Genomic DNA, 19,617 nt, shown 5'->3' with positions numbered 1-19,617 from the left:
ACACAGTAGCTCAGGTGCACTTCTTCACAGAACTTCAGTACTCACATTTTTTCCATTATCACTAGATGAGGAAGAGGTCTTAGGAAGTTTCTGCTCTGGCTCTGAATAGTCTGTATCTACTGAATATGCATCTGGAGGAATAGCATAGTCACTTTCCGAGGTCACAGAAGACAGAGATGCACCTGTGGTAAGAGAAGAAAGAGAGTTCTTTATGTATATTTTTTTTATTACATTAGAAACAACTGAGATCAGAATAGCCATGCAGAAGAAACAACTTAATAGAATCTGCAGGCAAACATAAGTATCAACATAAATCCATCAGGAACCAAGAATTTTATAGAATATCAGCACACTGAACTATTAACTAATTCTCATTTTATTCATAATTAAACAGTTAAAGTCCCTTATACATGGAACAACAAAAAAAAGTCTTCTGTATATTATCACCTTCTGCTACATTACCACAGCTTCTTTAAGGAGGGAGTTAGTGCCATGAATCATATTCATTGTCTAGAAAAAAACCCCAGGATCTTTAATTAAACTAAGCAACCTTCTTCCCCCTGCACTTTCTCTGACTCACTATAGCATCTGGATTTCTCAGGCAACTGCCCATGTACTAAGAGGTCATACTCAATATCTGCTTTGTGTTGAAGCTGTAGGTGACTGTGTTTTGCAATCAGTATGGACTTGTATACCAAGGTTTTCTAAAAGTTTGATTTTCATATTTCAGGGGGATTTTAGAGTTTATTAGCTTTAATCCTGAAAAAATGTACCCTGCTTTCAATTCTAGTGGATCAGTAATAAAAATTCAAACTGCTCCCTCATTCATTACAGAAATATTTTCATGCATGTGAATGTGTTCTTTTGTAAGGACTAGTGTTGCACTCTGCAAGGTTATACTCTCCAAAACTGAAATGAAAAGCCTTTTTTCCTTTGTTTCAATAATTTCCCAACTCATTTGCCAATTTTATTCTTAAAAAAGGCTTTTCTCATTTATTGCTTGGGTAAGCCACCAAGACTTTGAGAGTGGGCTCTTCTCACGATGGATCTTTCGTAACAAATTGCAGTGAGCCAAGTGTGCTTTTGGTGAAATGCGTGACTGCCTAGATTTTTAAAGAATGTGATCTCAATGAAGACATGTATCTATGTGTTTGTGGTTAAGAAAGGTTTCCACACACGAAACAATGCATGAACAAAAGGAATGGTTCCATTTTACAGACACAGATATAAAGTGCAGGTGAAACCAGCTTTTAAATGATCCAATTTAGCTTTCCTGTTGTGTAAGCACATAACATGAGATATGTCTGCAGCCATGGCACTGGTTTCTGCTCAGCAGGATGCAGCTGTTGGGAAGCAGGATCTATGGGCCCTTTTCACACTAGAGTGGCAAAACTACATCACTGGAAACAGGACTGGACTCCAGCTGTGGCTGCCACTGGAAACGCTGAGTGGGACCAGTGGCTCTGCCCCTCTGCTGCAGGGTCACTGAATGGAGCTCCTGGTAACTGGGATTTTTGCATGTATAACTGAGACTACCAAATAATGTTATTTAGCTTTCTAAAGCAACATATAATGAGGAATCTTAACACTTGGCCTCACTGGGATGTTGGACTCCCTTAGTTTACACAGTGAAGAAATACTCACAGAGATGTAACACTGATAACATCACCTAATGAGGAAGGACTGTATCTTTCAATATTATGAAGCATGTTATTTCCATTTTGCAGATGGAAAACACACTCACCTAGAACTGTGAGATTTGTCTTCCACAAAACACAGAACATTACCAGATTCAAGTGTTCTAACTAAATCTTTGCACGAGACCTTAAGACAATCACTGTAAAAATGAAAGAAGTCTTCTATTGCATGAGGTGACAGAACCAAATAATTTATTGAGGGAACGTTTCCACCTGCTTTCACACATGAAATTGTTTTGTAAACTTGAATATATTTGTGTTTTCTTTCTAATGGCGATTTTTTTCTAGGTAATTTAAATTTTTCTACAATTAAGTCACAGGAAGTCCTTGGCATGAAGAGAATAGGCAGAATAGTGCTTCTTGCTTTAAATGTACAAGTCACTTTTCCCTCATGACAACAAGATTAATGCTTAAAAAGGTATTTATAATAACAGCAATAAAGCCATTTCTCCTGACTGAGTAACAGATCTGGGCTTTGAGAGCCTAGAATTTAGATGTTCATACTATTTAGTGAACAAATCAATTCCTAAGCAATCATGTAAACTTTCCAAGTTCCCAGAAGTTACTTGTTCTTGCGGTTTCGCCCACCTCGTTTCATAGCCCGAGGGCTCCCTGGACCACTCCTGCTCCGAGAGTCGGACTCGGAAGTCCTTGAGCTGGAGCGAGAGCTGTCTTCTTCCTCAGATCCTGACGACTCATCCAGAAATGGGCTGCTGCTTATTTGGGTTGCTTTCTGCAGAAGGGAACACAACATCCTTTGATACCTTGCATAAAGGGCATCAGTCATTTCCTTCATACTGTGGCAGGGCTCTGCTGGCTCCACAATACTCAGAGCTGTTCTTGCCTGGCTTGTGAGTTTTGGCACAAAAATATTAGCGTGAAACTGAATTCCCTCTGCCCTCTGCAGACTCAACCACACCCACACTTTAAAACAGAAACCTGAGGTAGCTCAAGGCATGGGTCTTTCCAAATCACAAAAGGCTGCCAGAAGACAAACAATGCTGTGATTACTGACTGCTGGCTGTGTGACTAGAAACAGCTTTGGCACTGACACAAAGACATTTCTACACATACACACACTTTTAATTATGGCATTGAACGCCATGTGGTTCTGCTTAATAATTAACAAGGCTTTGGAAAAAATCAGCAAGGAACCTAAGAAGAATTGACCTAGGCCAGTAACATTTTATAGGCAGTTTTTTTTTTTTCCTCCAGCTATTTGACATTTCTATTACTTCTGGGGGTCTTTGATCTCTGTACATCAGCTTACAACATATTTGGCATGGTAGTATCAAATGTGAAATAGCAAGTTCCTGGATGTGAAACCTAATGGTACTTTAAAATTTTCTTTAAACAGTAATACAGTTACCCCTTTCAAAGTGGTGTAGACAGGAGTGGTCATGTTCTTATATATCAGAGAAGTATATAATCCAGATATGGAGCATGAAGTCAGTGAAACAGCATCTAAAAAAGCAACATATTTTATAAATTGCCTTCCTAATTCACCCCCCAATTAACAAAATTAATATTTTTTTTTTTTGCATTCTATAACTGCTATAAAAAGCAAACTAACTCTTGAACTGTTTTGGCTGTGAGATTTAAAGCTTTTTGAAATTTACAGTGCTTTTAAAGACATAAATAAAATTGCAGTCACAAACACTAGCCCTTTTAAAATTGGTACCTGGCATAGATTCTTCAAAGTAGTGAAATGCAAAGTAAACTGGAATGAACAAAGTACAAATTCAATACAAAGTCAAGATGTGAGGTACCAGAAGATAACCAATAATCTTCCAGGCTTTAAACTGCTGTTAAATAAACCTTTTCTAAAAATATTTTAAAGGTCCTTGCTCACAAATCACCATAAGAAGAAAACTTTTGTCGATGGGACAATGAACAGCTAAACCACTTACTTTTATTAAGAGATTCCATGGTGAAAGCTTCAGACATCCTTAAACCAGATTTGGCTACAGCATAAATTCTACTTTCCTATACAAGCAGAATGAATTTGATAGTAGATAATTAAAATACAACAATTACTTTTGTTCTGGTCAGCCTCCTAGTCTTTGTGTTAGTGCAACTATGTGATAAAATGGTTCATGAAATGACATTGTCAATAGCAGCTGAAAAATGCATCCTTCTTTTCTGTGCTGTACACTGATAGCCATAGCCTTTTTTGACATTTTTCACACAATGTAAGTAACTTATTCTTAAAAATACTATTATCAGGTGCCAAAGAAGCTTCAGTAAGAATGGTTTTTAATGGAAGATGGTGTGTTAGGAGCAGAGAAATGCCATTACAACACAACATTTTAACAATTTTGTGTTAAAAGGCTACCATAACAAAATGTATAATGCAAAAAGTTCAGTAAATATAGAGAAGTTGTTACATAATGTATTATTCCTGAATAATAATTAATAAATATATTTAATAAATTATTAATTAAGAAGTCTTTGACACTGAAACCACAGAATTAGTGAGTTTTGACACAGCTAATTTTGGATTTTGTGTAAGACATATTAATATCTATTTTAATATCCTGACTGATAGCTTTAAAATTTTACTTGGAAATGTGATCAATTACTTCTGTAATTTGTAGTTGTCTGCTGTCAACTTAATTGTCTAGATTGTGAGTACAGTGGTTACAGCAAGGGCATTGACAACATTCTTGGGCTGTGTTAGTGTTCAGATAAATAAATAAATGCAGTCATAAGCATTACATCCTTGGATGCACCCAGGAAGACATACATAACTTACATGTCACATGAAAAAAATCTAGGTTTGTCTATAAAATACAGACTATGTTTTTCAGTGGCAGGAATACTGTGCTGAAAATAAAACTAGATTCTGAGCTTGTAGTTATGATGAAGGTAATGCACTGTCTTGTCAATAAACAGAAAGTAATTAAAATAGAGGCAAAAAAAATCCCAGAAGAGAGTAATGAAAATAAGTTAGTTTTGCCAGCAGGAAAAATCCCTATTAGCACACTTACCCAGGAAGGAAATCGATGCAATGGAGGCGTTGGAGGTTTGTTGCTAGCACCCTTTTTTGTCATGTCACAAAGTTCCTGGGCTTCAGCATTTTGTGCTTCAGTGGTGTCATAGGTAAACACTCCTTCATCACAGCTAATCTCCATTTTCTCTAAAACACCAGCATCTTCTCCATCCACCAGATCTATGTCTGTTTCCTGAGGTCTCCATGGACGGATCATGCTTATGGCATTTCTGTTCCTACCAAACATTCTGTCAGAACTCAGCTGGGGCTGGCTTAGGTGTTTCTTTGCTAACACTGAATTTAGACTAAAGACATTAGGAGTCCTTAACTTTGGATGTGGCAAATTTGAGGGAAAATCTGATGGAGTTGTGCATTGAGAACCTGCAGAAGTTGCTAGAATTGGGTGTTTGGGTGTCAGAGAAGGAGTTAAAATTGGACTTGGGGTATTTGCCTCACTGGATGAGGATGAATAATCAAGCCTCTGTGATTGAAATTTCTTATTCAGTTCATCTGAAGAACTGTCTTGGTCTTTCTTTTTCCTTGTGAAGTCAGAGTTGCACTTTCCACCCGGATTGTTCAGGCCTTTTCTTTGGGACCCTTGCTGCCATGAGTATAGCTTCTTTTGCTGAGTCCTCTTAACATCAAAACTCTCTTCTTCAAAGAGAGAACTACTGTCATCAGAAGCTGTCAAATACATTTCACTTCCCACTCTACTGTACCTTGCATTCTCTTCAGATGTGTGGCTTGAAAGAGTTGATGCACACCTGGATTTCAGTCCTTTATTGTTTCCTCCATCCTCATCTGAGCTCCAGTCACTCCCAGTAGTGCATGAGTTCTTTGACATGTCACTGTCTATGTCTTTGGATGAGCAGCTTATTCTCACATTTTTGTTCTGCTCTGAACCAGAGGAACTTTGTTGCAATGACTTCTGACCTTTATTTGTCTCGTGTACAGGACCAGCAAAAGTAGTTTCCAGGATATCCTTCTCTGGAGGAGGAATATAATGAACAGGAGAAAATTACTTTAGCAAACCTGGCCTATAAATGGTTTTGTCATCATGCCTGCAAGTAGTAAATAGGTAATAATTTCAAATGCTGAGAACATTTATGGTTTTTAATACTGTAAATAATACACATTAAGAAAAATATCATAAAATTTTAATGTGACTGAATGCAAATTAAGTTTGCCAAAAAACTGTAATAAACGTTACTCAAAGTTCTAGCTGAACTAAAAATGTCAATGAATATAAAGATAAGCAGACTGGAGCCATATTTTAAAGCCATGTATGTGTGAAAACAAACAAACAAATAAAACTAACAAAAAGCTAACTACTTAAGAGGGCATACAAATTTAGCTGCTTTATTAAATCTAAGGAAAGTTAAAGTTTAATAAAGCTTGTCAGAAAGGAATTTCATTAACAAATCAAGTATTCTCAGCATTTATACAGTGTTTATACACAGAAATTTATTCTGGGAGCTATTATTGTATTCCCAATGGTGAATGCTTAAAATACACAAGAGTCTCATGGAAAGTACTTCAGGAAAGATGCTGTGTTAAAAATAGCTTTGTTCCTGCTCTTTGCTTTTACCTGGTTTTACGAGAGAGAGCTAGAGCTTGCAACATGTTAGTGAGGCCTGCATGTTCTCAAATTAAACTGGATGCAAGAACTAGGGTTTTTCTACACAGACACTTGGAAAAGTCTGTGTTAAATACCTGTATAAAGTTTAAATGGACTGAATAACTCAAAGGTGTTAATTTCACCTACATTAAGTAAAGAAGTCCCCAAAATTATCTATTTCCATCTAGGCAAGCCTAAGGTTCTGTGTCTTATCCTTTCTCTTGAAAAAAACCACTTACTTCAATTGCCTTCTTTGTAAAAACAGAAGTAAGAATACATAGCCACGTTCATAATTGCTATAATATAAATACACAAAATATTCATAGGATCTCTGTCAGTTTCTGATTTTCAAAAGACTTTAGGTTGACATTTTGGATACCATGATTAACTGTGGAGCAAATACTGAAGTCATAAACAGTACAAGGGATTTGAGCAAAGGACCAGAGCAACAGCAAAGGTCACAACCACATCTTTACTTTGCAGCCAAAGCAGCCAGGAGCCTCTGCATGCTGCCAGATAATGTATTAGTGGTATTACAGAGACTGTAGTGCTCAACAGGATGATTTCTTCCTAGTAATAGAAAAGTAGCAATGAAGAGGGAGACAGTAGTGGTATGCAATTTGAAAACAGCTGGTTTGGGTGCACTGACAGAGTTGTTGATTTTAGTTTCCTGCTTGTGTCAGAATAAAAATGGCAGTGTTGATAACGAGGTACCTGGCATGTTTTTGCCTTCAGGGTAGGCTGACTCCTTAGATGAAGCGTTGCTTATTTCTTCAAGCTTAGGAGAGGGTTGAGGACTTCTTGCTCTATTTGAAAAGCATCCAAAAGTCAAACTGCTTAGTCGCTGACACTCTCCAGGCTTTTGTGTTGAAGTAACAGATTTCTTACCAGTAGCTTCTGAAGAATAGTAATTCAGAAATCTTGTGTTAGTGAGATATAAAAAGCTATGCAACTCTTCTCTTTACAGTGCAAAGTTTTTTTCTTTAAAGATAACTAAAATTTAGGAAAAAAAAGATAATAAAAATGTATTATAGGGAAAAAAAAGCTACCTGACATCTCTCTGTATCAGGAGAAACTCAGAGTAATGTTTCCTGTTCTTAAAAATTGATGTAATAAAGGAAAGAAAAAATCTTTTAACAATTTCATAGGAAATACAGAAGAGTAAGTTACCAGGTTTAGAAGGTCTATTTGGAGGAGGACTACAAGAGAAAGTGAAAGCAGAAATTGATGAACTGCCTCAAACATGAAATCTGTCCATCCCTGTTCATGAAAATCCCTGTGGTGGATCCAGGAACAAAAGGCCCTTACCCTACCTGTAAAACTGCTTAAAACAGTACCACATGTTCATAATTTATAGCCTGTCACCAGCACGGACACTGCAAATGGTAATAAATTTCTTAATATTTTTGGGCACATCAGTAACTGTGCATTTGAAACTACATAAGTTTTGGTGACAAAAAGCCTTTAGATAGATCTCTCAGAAGAGAATGACTAGAAGTGTATGGAACAAGTATGTTGCTACTTATCAAAAGATAGCAAAGAACCAAAATTACCCAGTTTCTTCATTAACAGAAAAGTGCATTTTAGTTTAAAGACTTTATATTGTATATGAATTTGTAAATTTTTGTATTCTCATATATTATGCGTATTATTTGTGTACACACTCCTCTACACACATTTCTAAATACCTGTGTATTTACATGTATATGTAAGATACATTTCTAAATACCTGTGTATTTACATGTATATGTAAATACATTATCAAGAAATGAGGGCTAGGTAGCAAATTAACAAAATTTTCAAATGATAGTAAATTGTCAAATCAACCAAATGTGGAGAGGACAATGGGAACCTTCAGACACACTTCAACTGGTGAACAGGCAACGTGATGGTGAATAAAATTCAACTTTGATCTTATAATAATGCTTCTTGGAGGGGATATTCCTCTCTTTTCTATTTACACTTCATGAGTTTTAAATTTGCTATACCCATTTGGAGAGGAACTTAGTGATACTGGGTCTGAATTAAGATTTTGGATCACTGTAGTCAAAGGTAGTAACAAAAAATATCTGATTGGAATTCTGATTCCCAGCTGACCCTTTGCTAGAAAAAGCAAATGCAAACTGACATTCATGTGTTCTTTAACAGTTTTATGACCACCTATGCTGTAAAGATGTGAAAGCAAACATCTGTCCTAAATGCAGTAAAATCTTACTACTTGCAGAACCTCTGAAGTAACAGTGGTACCCATTCACCCCACTAATACCAGTTGTGCATTGTCTGTGTGTCTTTTCAGCATAAAACCAAATGATTCCTTCCTAAAACCTTCATTTGCAGTCACCGGTATGTCAGTTCATACTCTCTGAAATCTTTGTGATTTCACCGAATATTTTCAATCATGTAGATGCACACATTAATAGGGAATAGAAAGAAATATGCCACAGAGGGAAAAGTTTTCAGAAGATTTGTACATTTACCTTGCAGTTTAGATTGTACTGTTTTCATCTCTTTGGTTTGCTTTTGGTTGATCAAGCGAAGGTTCTGATTTTCCACCTCTAACTAAAAGCATATAAATGTAATCTCATCCATTGGTGAAACAAATCTTAAAGTCATTACATCTTTTATGTTTTCTCTGACTTTCTGCTTATCTAAGGATAGAGCTAGTTCAAATAATAATCTCCTCTCTGCTACTCTAAATACCAGTCTAGGTATTTAGAGTAGTTCTTTCATTTAGAGCTGTTCTTTTATTTAGAGTTGTTCTTTATTCTGAACAACTAAATTTCCTGCAATGATTATTTGCTCAATTCTGCCAAAATCATTCCCCCAACCAAGCAAACCCATGACTGCTTTAAAAATTCTTAATAAATAAGAGGAAAAAGAAAACTGCATTGGCATTTTCAATAAAAGTGGAAGGCTAGAATTACAAACTCCTGTGCCATTTGGCAAAACCAAGAGTGAGCAGAGGAATCAGAGGGAATTCTGGTCCTAATGCCTTCTTACTCTCCCACATTGAAAGTTAAAAAAAAAAAACAAAACAAGTGCCAACAAACTTTATACCAAACAAAACTGTTTGTACAGGAAATAAAAAACCAAAAACCCATTGCTGTAGCCCCCCAGTGGGAGGTAAAAGTTGCTGGTTCAAACTCCTGCTCCAGATTAGACAAACAGATTTGAATCTGGATACTCATCCCTTGTCACACAGAAGGGAGCCAGCAATTCCACTCCCCACTGAGTGACACTTAGTCACATCTGTGAAACTAGCTTGAGATTTTCCATAAAGAGTAAGTAAATACTTTGAGTCATTCTTGATTTTGTCCAAATGTTTTCCTGGTAATTTTAGCTAAATTGAATGGTATTTTTATTAAATTATTTCTAAATAATTTACTTTAGCCCTCACAGATGAAAAGTAAATATTTTATGTAAGAACCTTCTAGTTTCTTACTTCAAAAACAATAACTTAATTGTTTTTCAACTTGAGTATAACTTCCAGTTAACTACAAGAGAGTAAGATTTTAACTTTTACGAGCAACTTTGAATTCTACACCCAGGGAGGAGAAAGCACAGCTGCACCCCAAAGCTGGCAGCTTTAGGCAGGGCAGAGACATGGTTATCGTAGCACAGCAGAGGAAAAAGAGAGACAACTGGTCTCTTGGAACTAGAGCTGGTGTCCCTGAAACTATTCATGACTAAGAGTAGTGTGGGCATTGTGAAATAAAAAATGGTCAAGGCCTTTTTTCTGCCAGGCCCCAGCAGGCTTGGTCAGCTTTCTGGAGATTATTCACACTTTAGGCATCTGCTTGAATAAGCTGAGTTTGCCAGCTAAGCTCTCTCAACTAGTGGAGAAGTTGACATTTCAGAGACCAGTGCTGGGTCCTTCCTTCAGAAGGAGGACCCAGATCACACTGGCTGACCAAATCAGACATCAGAATTTACATGACATGGACACTCTGCTCTCTGTGCTGTTGTTTTCAATTCTCCTCTTTCCAGCAAATAACTAGAAAATCAATGAAACTGGGAAGCAATGTTTCCAAGGCATGCAGGCCTTTAACAGCCAAAAGGTCTAAGGGATATCCAGTCACACCATTATATTCCCTGTGTAAGTATTGTAGCAAGAGTTATACCTCATGAAGCTTGACTGTCACCCATTCTTTTATTTTAGCTGCTTTTTCTTCTATGATTTTTGCTTCTTGCAGTCTTATTTGCTTCTGGAAAAAATTGACATAAGCATATTTTTCACTGAGTAATATAATCTGCCTGAGTAGCATCTTCAGACACAAATCCCAAGACTGCTTGAAGTAATTCAGGCTCCTGGGTAATACATGGTGATTTTTTAAAAATGAGGAATAGAGTCTTCACAGAGGCTGCTATTCCTCTTTCCTCTAGTAAGAATGAAAGCTCTTCAGGGGGGACAGTGAAGAGGAATATCATCTTTCCCCTCTTAAAGGTCACATGTTCTTTCAATGGAAGCCAGAGCTTAATTTGAAAAGGAATAAACATTATTCAAATTATATACTTCCAATGGGAACCCCTTTAATCAAACAACAGAAATAATGGTAAACTTTTCTGTCCTCCATTGTTCTAAATTTTTATTTTACTTTCGTATAATTAAAAAGGGAAGTGATGTTTCTCTTTTTTAACACCATTATTCCTAACCTGTTCTTCAAGTTGTTGCTCCAATTTTTGTATTATATCATTTTTATCTTGTATCAGGATCTCCAGATCTTGGCATCTCTTATACAACCTGGTTTCTGATTCACTTGTTTGAACATTTGCTGCTTTTAATTTCTCTTCCATGATCTGCACCTATTTGGAAAGTCAAATATAAAAGTTTAAGGAACATAACACTCCAAGTCAAAGCTAGTAATTTAATTACAAAATAAACTTAAAGTTGCCTCTGCACTTAAGATTCAAGACAACCCTGCAAAGTTTTGAAACCTATTTGAGAAGAATCCCCACAGTTCATTATATCTCCCTATTCATTTAATACCAACAGGACTGGCAAAACACTGAAAGATCTTACACAGGTTTTGTTACTATCTGCGAAAAGCTTCTAGTTTTGTAACACAGAAGCTTTTAGAAACACCAGTATGGGAAGAATGCAATTTATCTACAGGGAGCTGTAAACAATGTTTTAATAAATAAACAATTGCACACTATAAAAAAACCCAGCAAATTATCAGTAGCATTCTAAAAAATTGCTTAAAAATACTTGGCTTGTAGTCAGGAATGTTTTCTAACTCCAAATTAGTACATGAACATTTTAGTCTTATAATTTTCAGTTTCTATCTGTCTCACAGTAAGATCTGAAGAATGTTTCAGGGATACCAGAGATACGTTCATAAAATGTCTACATTAGCTTAAGTCTGCTATTTGGAATCAAAAGGCAACTTCAGTTAAATATTTAGCTACGATCTCATTCTTTAAAAGATGTAACTTCTACAAGAGGAACAAACAACACAGAACAGTTCTATTTAAAAGCTGTATTGGGTAGCCTGATTTTATTTTCTTACAGATCTTCTAAAACAGATCATTGTTTCCTCTCCCCTTTGTTTCCACATGCATCATGTATCAAAGGTTCATGATGCACTAATGAAGAAGCTCAGTCAGTGTATCTACTTTTGGTTTGTGATGTTAGCTTTGACTTTATTGAAATGAACTGAATAGTGAGCAAAGAAAGGTGATAGAACTCTCTGTTAAGACAAATCAATAGACTTTAAAGGAAACGGTCTTCTTCTCCATTTTTAGAAGTACTTAAAAATCAAGCAATTTTTTGACTTTCACCTCATTGAAGTATCACATGCACACAGCTAATGGAGATATTTATTCCATTTATACCTGCTGAAACGCTCTCTCTGCCTGACGATCAGCATCTATAACTTGCTTCTCAAGCTGCTGCATCTGTAGATGTATAAAAACATGCAGTTAAATAGCCATGCCTTCTGCCTCTCATCAGAAAAACATATTTTCATGGTCTGTTTTGAAAAAGGAAAGGACACGTGGTGGGCAGGAACATAAAAATAAAAGGATAAATTCTGTGTGTCAGACTGGAAGAGAATTGTGACTGTATTAAAACACTGTAAATATTCTTTGACAGAAAAAAATATATACACCTTTTTTCATAATTAATTCTCTAGCTGTCATATGACACACTGCTTTTTCTCCCCTGCTACCAAGACTAAAAATTCCTTTGACAATAGTCCTGAAACTTTCCTCATGTTCTTCCAAAAGAGGCAAGAGTAGAGGGAACTTGGCTGCTAATCCTTCTGATGTTGACAAATTCAATGTTTTGGAGATATATACTACAAGGACTGTCCCAGGCTTCTCCAGTGTTGCAGGAAAGAAGGCAGCACATGGCAGAAGGGACAGGTGGCCTCAGGTGCTGCACAGCAGCAGTGGATGAAGACAGAGAGCAGTGTCCAAGGAGAAGTGCAGGTCACCTCTGAGAGAAGACCCTGATCTCTTACGTTTCAGCCATGCCTGATGAATCACAGGCTCAGTCTTTGCCCAGGGCCTTGGAAAACCCCTGCATTTTACAGGATTTATTTTGAAGGCTTTCCCAGCAATACAGAACAGGCCAGAAAGATATACTTGGTTTACATTTTGTTAGATATTTTTAACAGCCCTTTAGTCTGATTCTGCTGACCTTTTTAATAAGTAAGCCCTGGTTTGAAGTAACACTTGAGAATTCATAAGATATTCCACGAATTAAGGGCTTAGTGGTTCTCAGGAAATATCTAGATAAGACCTCAGTTCATCAAATAATTAATATTGCCATACTCATTATTCAGCTTGAAAATTGGTCTAAGAAAAGCATATGATTCAAATAATGCAAATGGAACCCATTTATTCCTTCTTCAATTTACTGCATGGTTTTAAAATAATCAGTTTCATCCTATCTTGTTTGTACTCAATTTCTGGCATCTTTCAGTTTCTTTTTCACTCTCCATCTCTTTTTTTCTCTTCCCACTTATGCTGCTAGTCACATGAAACCTTTAGCACCATATCCATACAAGGACAGAATCATCATTTTCTATCAATCAATAACTAAAAATGGAGAAAATGAGTTTTCAGAAAAAAAACCCAGAAAACTAACAGAAAAAAAAGTAACTATGACTCACCTTCCAGTACTTTCTCATACAATACAAAACCCCAAAGTCTACATTATAATAATACCACAACACACCACTGATACAAGAGCAACAAACATTTCACAATCCACATGGTTATGGTCAGGTCTCCAGTGAGTTGTTTTGCAAGAACAGTTATAAGGATATGATCTTCCTAGTCATCCATTTGCCAGATGGACAGGGAGATTATCCTTCTTTTTTCCTCTCTGGTCACATATTTAATTTCATATTTAAATGACCTCATGTTAAGATTTTAACTTTGAGTTTCATTTTTGGAATTTTGACTTCTAAGGTTACTTTCCATCTGTCTTTTTAGTTTTACATTCAAACAAAAAATTGGTTTGCAAGACTCACTTTAATATCATTTTTCAGACATTTATTTTTTAGTGAGTTGGGATTCAGAAATTGTGGTTATTTCTGAATATATGGTCAGCTAACATTTCACTGTAGTAAAAGCACTGTGCTAAACAGAGTGGAAGTGCAGGTACTAATAATGAATTAATACTCTATAATGTTCTGAGCCTTAATATTATGACAGAAAACTATTAAAATTATGACAGAAATTATAATATTATGACAGAAAACTTCAGATATTTATATTGTGAAATTGATTGATGAGCAGCAAGTTGTTCATCAACTTTCACAGGCAATTTGGAAATGCATGGCAGCAACTGGCAATTGATGTTCCATAAGTTAAGGTCATTTCATCTGTAAGGCAGTATCAGCAATGTGACAGGTTTAGTAAATGCAATTAAAACCTGAAAATGTTGCTTGCCAAGTTCACCCAGCTGCCACTGCAGTGCAACCAGCTCACACTTGGCTTAAAGCTGCAAACAGCTGGGCTCTCCTGCAGCATCTCAGGATCTCTGAGTGTTCTGCTGCTCTTCTACACAACCACTGGAGTCCAGGAGAACCCAGTGCACTGAAGGCTCCTTCCATGGCTTTGCACTGACCCTGCACAGTGCAACTCTTGTCACAAACACACACTGTTGCACAGCACCAGAAACAGAATAATATGTTCATGTAGACTACTGGGACAAAGAATATGATTGGAATAAAGCTGTTGCTAAGATGAACATAAAGCCAGGAGCCAAAGAAGCTGAGAGAATACCACCAAGTGAAAGATCATTCCAAGATTATAAAGGCAAGAACAAAGTCTGGTTTTGCCTCTTCAATAGTTAACTATTGAAGGTTTCAAGAAGGTGTGCTGAGAATCCCTGTGTGGTCTCACAATATGGATATGTCAGTCAGCTTCCTGTCAACAAATAAATGTGAGATTTTATTTGCAGAATTTCTACAGGGTCTTCAGTTTCTTTTAGGAGACTCATATTAAAAAAAAGCAATCTATGTTATTCAGCAGTTCAACATGCTGAATGCCCCAGTTCAAGACACCTCTTGTAAGGAATTGTTCTTGTCGCCCACACTGGATTGGTGCAAATCACCAGTCAAATATCATGGTCAAATCAAATATCATGAGCACATGTGTTAAAATTCAATTTGCCAGCATTTCAATAATTTTGGTGCTACATAATAATTACTGAGTCCTGATTTTCCCATTATTTAGAGTTTATATAGATTTGTTTTGCAGGGTCTACTGTAACAATAATGAAACTTTAAAAATATGGTTTTCCCATTTGCATAAATAATCATCAGATGTTTTTTCCTGAAAAAATTAGATCTACATCTATACTCTGACTGGTTTACTTGTTTATAAGCCTGTGAAGTTCAACAGAAGAAATGACTACCACAGCATACTCTGAAGGCTATCAAACAAACATGCTGGGCAAAAGATTGGAACCATTTCTAAGGTAAGAATTTTCCTTCAAAAACAAAACCTAACCGTAAACCTTCTTCTTAAGTGAATGACAAGTTTCTCAACAGTGATCACAGCATTACTGAGAGAAGGGGGAAATGTGAGGCTGGTTGAATGGCTAATGGTTTAAATTAAGTCATGTTTTGAACTCATCAACAATAAAATGCTATACTAAATCTTCTGTATCCAAAGACTATGAAGGCCATTTCAGAGCATGCATTGATAGCTCAAGATCCTCAAATAAAAATTAAAAAAAAATTCCTTAACCTGAGGATGGATGTGGCAGGTAACAGCAGCCATATCCACAATCAGAGGCAAATCTCAGACACAGAACTCTCAGCTGTGGCAGGATCCTGAATACTGACAACCAACTCTGACTTTATAAAGAATTCCATTTGAGAAAAAAAAAAATCTATTGAACCAGATCTCTGTCCCACCAACTTCTTTCTATATACACCTCAGCAAATTGCCAGCATCACTGGATCATGTTTTGTATCAGCTGTTAGGTGAGACATTGCTCAAATAAACTACAGTCTGTAAAGGATGAGCTGACATAAAGTTGACTTCCCAGGAGAAACACGGAGGGCCATCATGTTAGTTATAACATTTGGCATGTGATATATGTTTAAGCTCAATTTTCTATCATGTCTTAAATAAGGTAAGTTGAAATAATGCCCCAGTTCAACACACCTCTTGTAAGGAATTGTTCTTGTCACCCACATTGCATTGGTGCAAATTCAGTAAGAATTCAGAGATATCCTGTCATAATCTATGCTGGTTTTTATTTTACAGTCTTAAATATACAAAATATAGATGCATGTTGACTAAAGAACACAGGTACAGAAGAACAGATGCTACTTTAATCTGCACTTTCTCCTTCTGTCTTTAAGTGAAAAATCCTCTTACAATTTCCAGAAAACAGATTAGTGCATGCTGCATCAATTAATGAATTATAGAAAACAGTTCCTATTGTTAGAAACAGATTTGGTTTTAAACTTAGTAAGGAAATAACTACTCTACATCTGACACTCATCAAATTGAGCTATTTTTGTTCAAACAATGAACAGAGAAATGCCACATGTGAATAAATAGTGAATGCTTTGAAGAAACATGGCAGCAATAAAACCAGAGGTGTACTACCTTGGAGGTCTGGACATTGAAGTACAACACACAGTCACTGGGGAATTTTGTACAATACAAAGGCAAATCATGAAGTGATTCCTTTTCAAGGGTCACCTGGAAGTTTCTTGGCTGTATTCAGAAATGTTGAGCATACATCCATTTTTGTGCAAGTAAAGAAATTTTCATTTGATTAAAGCACATATTACATGAAATTAGCAAAGGGTATAAACTCAAAAGTCATCACTCACAAATTTCAAAAATACACCTTTTGTATGCACATATGTGTATATAAACTTTCATTTCTGTACACATATGTAGAGATCATTATTCCTGTAGTGTGTATTAGAGAGAAATGACAGCATTAAAATTATAACTTTCTTGTTACTTGAAATAGCTTTTTAACAATTTTAAAGGGGACATTTTGTTTTAAAAATGAAAATTGTTGTATTTAGTTTCTTTTTGAAATCTGAAAACTGTTTGTGATGTATAGGATCAAACTCCTATTTTTTACCCAGGTCAATATTCAACATAATTTATCCCATTCATGTTTTAAATTCACATTATAATCAGTTCATAATATAGTGTCTCCTAGTTTTTAATATTATAAACAGTACAGTTGTATCACATAGATTTTTTAAATACATATAGGAAAAAATCCAACCAATTATGAACAAAAAGGAGAGCATCACTTCTCTGTATGCCTTTCCAAACATGTTGATAATAGGTCAAAGTTTTTAAAAAGGAAAAATGAGTTAAAATGTAATGTTTCTGAACAGTTTGTCTGTTGATGAAATGCAGAACTTCTAGTGATTTGAGAATGATATGTTTTGAGTCTGTTGTTTTCCTTGCACTTCAACTTCTCAAATCTCCATCATCTGAAAAAAAGCCCAAACTATCTGTGGCTGAAAAATAATGCTCCCCATTATTCAAACAAACAAACAAACACACAAGCAAGCAGTAAATCTGCCCATTTATAGATACAGTGAACTACCAGTCCTTAAATCACACAGGACTTATCAAAACCAGAGACATGGGTATATTGTTGCTTCTATAAATAAATAGGAGAAGGAACTGAGGGATAACTATATTCCAACTGTCTTTCAGAGGTGCCAGTAGATATAAACAGGTGATGAATACACTGAGCCTGGTAACTAGAACACACTCATTTTTCACATTGAGTAAAAAAGATTTTAGAAGTGCCTTCCAATAGAAGCTAAGAAGACAAAAGATCTGGGGGTTTTTTTGTGTGTGTGTAGTACTTAGTAAGTTTATAAATGGTCCGAAAACCATGTCTGCCAGCTACTACATCTAACCAAGATTTCCCCTTTTTACTCTATATTCCTATGTTTAGACCAAGTATTTCAAGAAATCTCTGCATTTCCAGAAGAAAAGTTAGTACTTCTTAAAAGCAAGTAATCTGCTTCTCAATGGCTTTGATGACAACCAGTTTGCATGTTTTACAATATGCTGTGCCCAATCATATAAAGCCTTGCACATATTTTTTAGTTAAAAGCAATGGTAAAACTGCCCTAGAAGCATGACTCCTTTTCCAAAAAGCTCTCTCTTCTAGTGGTTTAGCTTAGGAAATTACAGTAATATTCCTCCTAGTTCTGTAATTCATTTATTAAAAACCTGACTAGGTATGTTCCATCCATATTTTCCAACATTATTCCTTCTGCCTTGACATTTCTCTTCGATGCATTATGCATTCTCTATAAGGGCAGTGGTAGATCTTTATAACCTACAACAAACTTTAAATATGACCTAATTAAGCCATATAGACAAAACACCTAAAGAAAAAATATATAAAATTCTTTTACTAACATTTCACAGGAAAAAAAACAAGAAGATAATTTGTAAAGAAGGAATGAGCACACGCCTTGGGGAAGAAATACTTTGTTCTTTACTGACTGATTTTTTTATCCCAAAGGGAACGCAATAATTAGACAGATTTATCTTTAATTTACCAGCTTTGCATTTAACTTATTAGCAGAAATCCATTTTGTTATATAATCTAGGAAATGATACTTCAGACCCACCTGCATTTACAAAATTAAATTTGCCTTCAGTGAAAAATTGCTATTTGGGCACAATAGCTTTTCCCTAGAACAATATGAAACCTATAAAAGTATTACTCAGTTTTTTAGTCCTCAAAATGACGAACTGCTTTCTGAACCTAATCTTTTTGTCACAGATCTCCCCAAAAGGGTTAAGACTAAAGGGTAGGTCTCAATGGGGCTTAAATGTTCCTTAGGCTACTTACAGACCAAGCATGTATTGTATTTGAAATTTTACGGTTTGTTATTGTTTCCTACATAAAAAAAAAAATCATATAAAGAATTAGTTACGTGGATTAAATTCAGAAAACTACAGCCTTGTATTTCCCTCAGATCTCACTCAAATGCTCGCCTAGGTTGTGACTGCTGCAACACAGTTCAGGCTCACAACCTGGCAGTTTGCAAGCTGCTACTTTTCAGCACTCACCCATGGTTTTTCTTCTCCTATCTTCTTCATTTTTAATACCAATTAACAGGTAAAAGGCTACAATTCTTCTCATGAACAAAGCACTGTCAAACTTTCAACTGCAAATTTGCCATCTAACCAATTCCTTTTTATTTTGTCACACAAATGTAGGAAGTGTAAAAACAATTTGATTCTTTGATGTCAAAGTTGCATCTATGTGTGCAGACACGTGCACACACCCAAACAGACACAACCACTTCTGCAGATGACCAGCAGTTCTACAATCTGCATGTGCAGAACTGCAATCCTGTTCACTTCTAACTGCAGAATTTCTGGCACTGCTCTCCTAGGTAGGCAAAAGTCACTTCTTAATTGCAAGCCTATCTTTCTTCTCCTTTTTAGCAATTCAGCTTATTCCTTTGAACTGCACTTAGCACAAAAGCCTTTCCTTAGAACAAAATGAAACCTCCAAAAATTATCAGTCTCTATTTGCTCAGTTTCCAAAATGAAAGAAACACAGGCTCAAAATTTCTATTGCTCTCCTTGATTAGACTACTGAGTTATTTTACTTCTTTCAACATGACTTTTTTTTACTTCTTTAAACATGACTTTAAGAATTGTTTAGCTCAAAAGGTTTTCTGGTGGTCATTAAATGAGTGAAAAGTACATATGAAAAAACAATCTTTCACATATCAGTTGAGTTCATTGTGGTAAAATTAATTTTTTTTTGGGAAATTATATAACTTAAAAATATAAAACAGAAAAGCCCAGAGAGGGAACTTTTC

At 35.8% G+C, this 19,617-nt stretch overlaps 1 protein-coding gene across 4 annotated transcripts in view; it reads right to left on the bottom strand.

Moving 5' to 3' along the window:
* The window catches only part of PLEKHH2 (pleckstrin homology, MyTH4 and FERM domain containing H2), a 56,818-nt gene that overhangs the window by 25,687 nt on the left and 11,514 nt on the right, over window positions 1-19,617 (bottom strand). For all 4 annotated transcript variants that reach the window (XR_012579472.1, XM_074537171.1, XM_074537173.1 and 1 more), the window contains 10 exons: window positions 12,143-12,205; window positions 10,961-11,110; window positions 10,429-10,512; window positions 8,785-8,866; window positions 7,022-7,204; window positions 4,688-5,676; window positions 3,608-3,683; window positions 3,067-3,161; window positions 2,286-2,430; window positions 46-182 (listed from right to left, as the gene is read on the bottom strand). Coding sequence is in view for 3 of the 4 variants with exons in the window: in XM_074537171.1 (XP_074393272.1) it covers window positions 46-182; window positions 2,286-2,430; window positions 3,067-3,161; window positions 3,608-3,683; window positions 4,688-5,676; window positions 7,022-7,204; window positions 8,785-8,866; window positions 10,429-10,512; window positions 10,961-11,110; window positions 12,143-12,205 (2,004 nt within the window). In the remaining variant the exon portion in view is untranslated. The remainder of the gene's footprint in view (window positions 1-45; window positions 183-2,285; window positions 2,431-3,066; window positions 3,162-3,607; window positions 3,684-4,687; window positions 5,677-7,021; window positions 7,205-8,784; window positions 8,867-10,428; window positions 10,513-10,960; window positions 11,111-12,142; window positions 12,206-19,617) is intronic.

The sequence above is a fragment of the Zonotrichia albicollis genome, chromosome 3, assembly GCF_047830755.1.
Source record: "Zonotrichia albicollis isolate bZonAlb1 chromosome 3, bZonAlb1.hap1, whole genome shotgun sequence".
Lineage (NCBI taxonomy): Eukaryota > Metazoa > Chordata > Aves > Passeriformes > Passerellidae > Zonotrichia > Zonotrichia albicollis.
This window is presented reverse-complemented; position numbering and strand designations above follow the sequence as displayed.